The 9,141-nt window shown below is 42.1% G+C and overlaps 1 protein-coding gene across 1 annotated transcript; it reads left to right on the forward strand.

Annotated features, from left to right (window-relative positions):
• Positions 1-12: 12 nt before the first annotated feature.
• LOC100136157 (invariant chain INVX) lies at positions 13-8,269 on the forward strand. Its single transcript, NM_001124443.1, is given in 8 exon segments — positions 13-174; positions 906-1,075; positions 2,991-3,079; positions 4,760-4,822; positions 4,940-5,023; positions 6,264-6,345; positions 7,399-7,455; positions 7,619-8,269. Coding segments are annotated over 8 exon segments (645 nt in total). The 5' UTR covers positions 13-82; the 3' UTR covers positions 7,627-8,269.
• Positions 8,270-9,141: the final 872 nt, after the last annotated feature.

The raw sequence follows: 9,141 nt of genomic DNA on the forward strand, positions 1-9,141 counted from the left end.
ATTTCAGACAGACGCTTTCTCCGAATAGATCTCTTCCCTTTTTACTGATTGCAGAATTTGAGAGAACATAGACTTGAAGAGAATGGAGGAGCAACAACAGCAGAGACACGATGATGCGCTCCTGGAGCGCGCAGGGAGCCAGGACGTTATCCTCCCAATAACAACCAACACGAGGTGACATTTATAGCAGTAATTTTACGAAACACATTTTATAGATGTCGCAGTTACTTCGTTACATGCATCTGCGTATTGTCTACAGTATGTTTCTTCATTCCCCAAAGTAAGGTTCAAGTATGTGTAAACTCAAAATATTATATTACAATAATCATGTAGAAAAAAATATGTAAAACACAAAGAAAATCCATCAACAAGTGCAATATTTTATATAACTTATTTACAACTTGTATGCTATTGTGAATTTACGTCATTATTGAAAGTATGCATAAATTATATTGGGAGTATTATCAATGGTTTGAGTTGTCTGCTGATGCTGACTACATTCCCCATGCTTTCAATCGTTCCTTTACACTCAGATGAAACCTCTGCCTAGTAACTACTGATGTCTCCCAAACCTGTATTTATCATGGGCTCAGGAATGAGGAACAAAAAACAGTGTTGAACATTTTCATTCTTACTGGTTTAGGATCAGCTTTTGTCTCTGCACCGGGTCTCTGATTAGTTTTTGGAGGTGCAGGGATGTCACAAGGACAACCCCATACATGTCAGAAATGCAATTCTGATTCCCATAATCTTTTTAAAAAAGTAAATCATGTTTGGTCTTCATAAATCAAGGTATAATTTCAATTATTTTCTCTCCTTATATTTCTCCCTCTCTTTTTACTTTCCATCTCGTCTAATCTATCACCCCCTTTATCTACCGATGTTGCTCTCATTCCCTCCTGTAGGGCCTCTAACAGCCGTGCTTTTAAGGTAGCAGGGCTCACAGTGCTGGCGTGTCTTCTCCTAGCCGGCCAGGCCCTCACAACCTACCTGGTCTTGAACCAGAGGGGCCAGATCTATGACATGCAGAAGAGCAACGGCAACATGCGCAAGCAGCTGAGAAACAGACCACCGGGTAGGGGATTGGAGGAGAGGGAAGGAGATGTGTTGATGTGTAGAGTTGGTGGCCAAAGGAGAGGGAAGTGAGATCTACTTATGTGGGAAGAGAGACTGGGGGGGACTGGATAGAAAAGAGAAATGGAATGGGTAGGGTTTTATTCCACAGAAGGGACCACCCATACAGTCATGAGTCCATATATTTTTTATGTAAGTTGCTTTGGATAAAGTGTCTGCTAAAAGGCATATATTATTATTGTAAGAGTTGGGTAAATTACATTTATTGTAATCTGTAACGTCACTTTCGGATTACCCATACTCAGTAATGTAATCCGATTACTTTGTTACTTTTAGATGACTTTCCCTAAGAGGCACAGGTTAGTAGCTGGCACAGACCGTCTTAAAATTGGATATGAAATCTAACCTTAACGACACTGCTAACCCTAATGCCTAGCCATAACTTTAAATAAAGACCAAAAAGCAATTTTTTGGTTTATATACATTTACAATATAGCCAATTTTGACTTTGAAGCTGGCCCATTCTACCTTAAGGATGACTCGTCCCAATAAATCCCAATGAACATCTATTGCACGATAAATCAATGTTAGAGTTTACATAGCTGGCTATAAATGGATGTTACATTTTACTTTATGGGTTAGTTATGTAGGCTTCTTCAACCTATTGCTTTCTACTACAGATAACAATACGATTAGATCATATCTTTAACCAAAGTCTGTCAGATTTCCCAGTCGTTCCAATGATTTAATACCCCTTGATCCTCAAGAATAGGACTTGGAAATCTAGATAAGCCAAGTTGTTTTACATGAGCATGACTCCCAAAAACAAATGACTATTTAGCCTAATCTTTTCTTTTTTTTTGTCATGGAGGACTGATTGGGCTCATTGCTTCGAGTTGAAAAACAAATGCTGCTCTCAGAAATGGCATGCTTTGAGCACTACAGGAAAGTGCTATTTGCATGTGAAAAACTAGGTCATTTTCCATTAAGAAAATAAAAGCCCCACTCCTGGTCTTCTTAAATGAAACTAGTTGTTGACAGTATGGAGCACAATATCACAGGGGAGTTTAAAAGGGAGGAACTCAAACTTTTATTCCATAGGCTCTGGTTCTGTTGCAAAACGTTTCTTAAACGGAAGCAAGTGAAACGTGGAGGGACCTACCTGAATTTGTCCAATACAAACTCTCGTTTGCTCCCGTTTGGTTCTTAAGCGGTTCCCGAAATGAATACACCCCTGGACGCAAAAATAAAGATTTGATAGGCAGCTTAAACAAAATATACAGTACATTAGTGAACAGCCAACCACGACAACCACAATCCGTAAGGCGCAAATAAATGGGAGAGCAGCATTGTGATTCTCATCAATGTGCTATATAGTCTAGATATCAATAATAAGTGATATCAGTAATGTCTGTAGGCTATACCACTGCTATCATCCTTACCACCCAGCGTGTATTAAAGTTGGATAATCTTTGGATGCCGACAGCAGTCGCACCATTGGAAGTCATAGCTTGGACTGTAGCCTACAAAGCCTATTTATTCCTGCTCTTTTCCCGCGACCCATCAGACGCATTTGGTGTGTCATCATGGTGGTCTGATTTGTGGTTAGACTCGCTCAGGCGCAACAAACCTTTTTTCAACGCTGATTTGAATGTCATTGAGAAAACAGAAAGGTGTAAAATAATTTTCCGCAAACATCCTTTCGGAATTTAAAAGTCATGATAAAAGTTAGCATCTAGTTTTTCACAAGTTTCTGCGAGTTTAGCTGGTAATGTAACGATTACAATTTTTTTGTCATCATTACTCCCCAACCATGTTTATTCTAGAAATTTGGGAGGGGCTAGCCTCAATCCCAATTGGAAGTGTTTTATCTTATTCACACTGACCTGTCGTCGTCTTCCCCCCCCTTGCTCCAGCTGTGGCCCCTGTCAAGATGCAGACGCCCATGCTCAACATGGCCCGGCTGATCGACTTCACCGATGAGGACGTCAAGACTCCCATGACGGTATGACTCCTCTTTCCCTTCTTAGAGCAGGTGTTGTTTAACTTTTTCAGCCTGGGACCCAAATGATATATTCTGTGTTTTCCTGGGACCCAAATGATATATTCTGTGTTTTCCTGGGACCCAAATGATATATTCTGTCTTTTCCTGGGACCCAAATGATATATTCTGTGTTTTCCTGGGACCCAAATGATATATTCTGTGTTTTCCTGGGACCCAAGCGTATGAAAACATGCAACTATATGTACGTATCGGTACATTTCATTGCACTTATGCATAAAACAAATGCAATATAGACAAAAACAAATAACAATTAAATTAAATATCCATATAAATAGTGATTCATATTTATTTTTCCCCATTTAAAAACACTTACATATCTGTCTAGGTTGGAACTGTTGCTGTTAAAATACAATAAATCATTTTCATTCTGAACTGGAATAAACTGATTGATCACATCACACAGATGTATAACAGAACACAAACACACACACAGTCCTAATGAGAGGTGTGTGGCTGGTTGAAGTTTTGAACAAGCATGTCTATTCTGGGCTCAGTTTTTGGCAGTGCAACCCTGAGGTCATGCTCAGCATGGAGTCTGTTTCTGTACTTGTTTTTTAAGTATGCCAGAGTTGAGAACCTTGACTCGCACAGGTATGTGGTGCCAAACTGGATCAGAACGTCTACGCGCTCCTCGTTATTTCTCAAAGGTTGTATGGAAAAAAAGAGCGAAACTCTTTGGGTTTATTGAAGATTGAGTTCAGTCAGAACTTGTGGCTAGCTTGAGTCTATTTGATGACAGCTGTGAGTGATGGCAAGTGGGAATGATAAGTCAATGGCTGAGAGCACATCATCTGCTGCTGAACCAGCGCTGCAGCGTGTGGGTCGCGGAGGGATCTTCAATAAAACTGCAGAGAAAAAAATGACGTAAACCGCAAAGCACACAGGCGTCTCCCTCCCGCTTGTGCAGCTGCCAAACTGAGCAGAGACACCACTGATAAGCATGGAGCGCACTTACAGAGAGAGCAGTTGCACATGGCCAAATCAATTCTAGTAATGAATGAAATAACTACACTTTCTCTGACATGTCGCGACCCACTATTAATGGACATTTTTTGTAGGGGTTGAAATATTATTCATGTGAAAATCAAGTCTGAAATTTGTAAGTGGAAATTACAAACTTTACAAGTCTTTTTAAACCTCAAATACACTACAAGTGTTTAATTTCCTGCAACAGGGTGATCAAATGATGAACCAACATCTGTAAACACAATCATTAAAAAGCTAACATTTTCATGCAGCATGCACACTACTAGACCAATACGTTAGACCGATCGATACACACACTAAAACAATATACACTCACAAGACCAGGCATAGTAACCATAACACATGCCACTTCACACAGTTCAGGAGTTCATGGCCTTTGAGTTTAAAAAAATAAAGACAATTAGTCTGTTGATACATTATTAATAGGTCCGCCATCCATACTTTAAGAAAGGCTGTCTTAAAGGTTTTTATGAACTGAGGGGAAACAGCCACTAGATGGCAGCAACAAGCTCACTTGCAAATGTCAACTTGTGTCCCCTAGGACTAAGCTCCCTCTTCCTGCTCCTTTGAAATTAAAATAAAAAGATGAGTATTGTGTATTTTTGTCTGTCTGACTGTCTGCTCTCCCGTCAGAACCTGGAGGCCACTGCAGTTGCAATTGTGAGCCTGGAGGAGCAAGTGAAGAATCTGCTGCAGGTAAATTAATAAATAAATATTAATCAATGAATCCACCCTTTGCATTGAAGTCCCCTCTACAAAGACAGGAACAGTTTAAATATCAGCCTTTGATTGATTGATTATTGTATTGTTCAGAACCCCCAGCTGCCCCAGTTCAACGAGACATTCCTGGCCAACCTGCAGAGCCTGAAGAAACAGGTGGAGGAGACTGAGTGGGAGGTGAGACTTAGATGCGTCCCAAATGGCACCCTATTCCTCTTTAGTACACTACTTTTGACCAGGGTCATAAGGCTGTGATCAAAGTAGTGCAATGTATAGGGACCCTGATAAAACATGTATGAATATCCATAAATAATCATGACATGGTCCACGTTACCTTACAGTATCTTACCCAATGGCTGGGTGGTGTACAGTGTTTTACTATATACCGGTAATGATGCAAGGACCGGTTTGAGTTTTTAAATGACCTTCTAAACCAAATGTGATAGATACTCCGGCGCGTATAATGTCTGTTTTTATAGTTTACTCTGTTTGCTACTTAAGTAATCGCTCTCTCTCTCTCCTGCTGCTACGTGCTGCTAACCACACCAAGCCCTGCCCCTGTCACTCAAGGAGAGAGAAGTTGCTCGACCACTGAGTCATGAGCACGTTCTTGCCGTTCACTCCGCATGGTCAGATGGATGCAACATTCGCTTTCCACTAGCACTCTATAATTACACTTAGTGTGTGTATCTTGCTGTCTGCAAACTACGGTCTGCTAGTTTCTATTCTTGGCAAGGTGTTGTAAAAAATATATTGTTAGCCTCTAATCGCTAGTTAGCTGGCTAAATGTACTAACAGTCAGAGCGAACGTAGCTAGTTAGCTAATACTGTCTGGTACCAGTGCTGGTGTAGACCTAGATTAGCATTTTTGTGCAACGGTATCTTATCAGAGAGGAAAAGGCCGAAGCAGGAATATGTTGGTTAGCTAGCTATACGAAGTAAGAAAACAACATGTAATTTAACATCTAATGAGGGTCACTTGGAAACACAGACCAACACTTTGGTTCCTACCCTGTCAATAATTCCTCAATGACTTATTCAGTCAGTGTCTTGTCAAACAACAATGTATTCAAGGTTCTGCCCACTATATTCCAACTATAGAATCAGAACAATTGTTATATTTCCATGATTCTAAAAGTTCACAAATTTTTGCCCATCATGCTGTGTGGCACAGTGTGGAAATTATAAATAAAGTGCAGGAAATCCAGAAATGGTTGAAAATGCTGAAAATTATTTTAGTTTGGAGTTAGATTGAACAGTATAAGTGGAGAAAGCCCCATTGAAATCACTTACAATGTATGTGTTGCCACCCTAGGCTCATAAGATACTAAGCGTACTTAGAACATTTATTATTCAAAACATAACATACCATATCGCCCAACCCTATCTTACCCTGAACCCTGACTGTGTCCCTCAGGGCTTTGAGACCTGGGCGCGTTATTGGCTGCTCTTCCAGATGGCCCAGGAGAAGCCCCCTGTTCTCCCCACACCTCAGCCAGGTGAGCTTACCCCCCCCCCATCAACACCTCCAAATCCCCACACCACCTCCTCACCCCCACCACCTCCTCACCCCCACCATCCCCTCCTCACCCCCACTATCACCTCCTCACCCCCACCACCTCATCCTCACCCCCACTACCTCATCCTCACCCCCACTACCTCATCCTCACCCCCACTATCACCTCCTCACCCCCACTATCACCCCCACCACCTCATCCTCACCCCCACTATCACCTCCTCACCCCCACCACCTCATCCTCACCCCACCACCTCATCCTCACCCCCACTATCACCTCCTCACCCCCACCACCACCTCACCTCCACTATCACCTCCTCACCCCCACCACCTCATCCTCACCCCCACCACCTCATAACTTCATGTCTCTTGTCTCTCCCTCTCTTATTTCTTCCACCCCACCCCCTAAACCAAGTATTTAATATAAATTCACCATTGCTCTCTTCTTTCCCTCTCCTCTCTTCTTTCCCTCTTCCCTCTCTTCTTTCACTCTCCTCTCTTCTTTCACTCTCCTCTCTTCTTTCCTTCATCTCTCTTCTTTCCCTCCCCTCTCTTCTTTCCCTCTCCTCTCTTCTTTCCCTCTTCCCTCTCTTCTTTCACTCTCCTCTCTTCTTTCACTCTCCTCTCTTCTTTCACTCTCCTCTCTTCTTTCCTTCATCTCTCTTCTTTCACTCTCCTCTCTTCTTTCACTCTCCTCTCTTCTTTCCTTCATCTCTCTTCTTTCACTCTCCTCTCTTCTTTCCCTCTCCTCTCTTATTTCACTCTCCTCTCTTCTTTCCCTCTTCCCTCTCTTCTTTCCCTCTTCCCTCTCTTCTATCCCTCTTCCCTCTCTTCTTTCCCTCTCCTCTCTTCTTTCCCTCTCCTCTCTTCTTTCCCTCTCCTCTCTTCTTTCCCTCTCATCTCTTCTTTCCCTCTCCTCTCTCTTCTTTCCCTCTCTCTTCTCTTATTTTCCTCTCTTCTCAAGAACGTTATGTCTGGTAGGTACATAGTGGTGGTGATGGGACAGTTGTCTCATGTTACTGTTTGTTTCCCACAGTACCCCATCAGAGGAGGCCATCTTACCCCAGGATGATGCAGCTGAAGGAGTACAAGAGTGAGTGTTAGATAGAAACTTAATAACAAACAGACAGAGATGTACAATATATAGACAACGCTTTGGATCACATGTCTGTCTACTGTGTCTCTAGACTGTTCATCTGAATACATTGCATGATAGTTTGGCACATATGGTTGACTCTTTTCTCTATATTTTGCAGATGAGTAAACCACAGCTCAACCACAGCACCTGATGGCCTTCTTCACCAAGTGTCCTCTCCTATATCTCACCCCTCCCCTCAAAAAAAAAAAATACACACAATTTTCCTTCTGTCTATCTCACTCTTCCTTTATCATCATATAGCTAAGTTACCTGGAAGGCAAACCAATCAATGTTCTCTTTTGAGTTCTGGATGATTTGCCTTTGGACAGCATATAAGGCTTAAACTATTCAAATGTTATCTTGTGAGCTCAGCTCAGCTATGTTAAGCATTGCTAGAGATATACATATGAAGTGTATGTTACATTTTACTCCATGTGCACAACACCCAAACTTTCCCATCCCCAAACCCTGAGCCTCTGACCCTACTCATGTCAATATTTACCCCTAGTCCCTTACCTTGGTCCTCCAAACATACCCCTCTAATGGGGGGGCTAGCCCCACCTGTTTTTTTCATCTGCCTCTCCCCATAGATTGCCATAGGGCTTTGTTTGAAAAGCTTACTGTCTATATAATATAACGTAGATTAACATCTATTTGTCCATCTCTTTAATGCATGCTTTTACTATTATGAATGAGGATGTGGGGAAGTGATTCTACCAAGAGATGTGAACCAGACAGAATTAATAAAGTATGTTGTTTCCTACTGGAACACTGTTTCAAGACTCTTAGAGTCAATCCTCCACAAAATAACAAAAAGTGTAAATAACAATGGCATGTAGAAGTAATCAACATTTTAAAATGAATAGATTATTTTGACCTGCCCACATTTCATTGGAAGATGCAGTGTAAACTCTTAATAACATAGTCTATTAGTTAGAAAGGGACACTAGATACAAATGTATGTGGACATCCCTTGGTGTCCAGAATCCAAATTGGTGGATTCTGCTATTTCAGCCACATCTGTTGCAGACAGTTGTATACAATTGAGCACACAGCCATGCAATCTCCATAGCCTAACATTGGCAGTAGAATGCCCTTACTGAAGATCAGATCAGATCAATGTGGCACAGTCACAGGATGCCACCTTTCCAACATGTCAGTTCATCAAATTTCTGCCCTGCTAGAGCTGCCCCCGGTCAACTGTAAGTGCTGTTATTGTGAAGTGGAAACAACGACTCAGCTGCTAAGTGGTAGGCCATACAAGCTCACAGAATGGGACTGTCGGGTGCAGAAGGGCATAAAAATTGTCTGTCCTCGGTTGCAACACTCACTACCAGTTCCAAACTGCCTCTGGAAGCAATGTCAGCACAATAACTGTTTGTCGGGAGCTTCATGAAATGGGTTTCCATGGCCAAGCAGCTGCACACAAGCCTAAGATCACCATACGCAATGCCAAGCATCGGCTAGAATGTTGTAAGGATCACAGCCATTGGGTTCTGGAGCAGTGGAAATGCGTTCTCTGGAGTGATGAATCATGCTTCACCATCTGGCGGTCCGACGGCCAAATCTGGGTTTGGCGATGCCAGGAGAACCCTACCTGTCTGAATGCATAGTGCCAACTGTAAAGTTTGATGGAGGAGG

Source organism: Oncorhynchus mykiss, chromosome 31 (assembly GCF_013265735.2).
Source record: "Oncorhynchus mykiss isolate Arlee chromosome 31, USDA_OmykA_1.1, whole genome shotgun sequence".
Classification (NCBI taxonomy): Eukaryota; Metazoa; Chordata; class Actinopteri; order Salmoniformes; family Salmonidae; genus Oncorhynchus; species Oncorhynchus mykiss.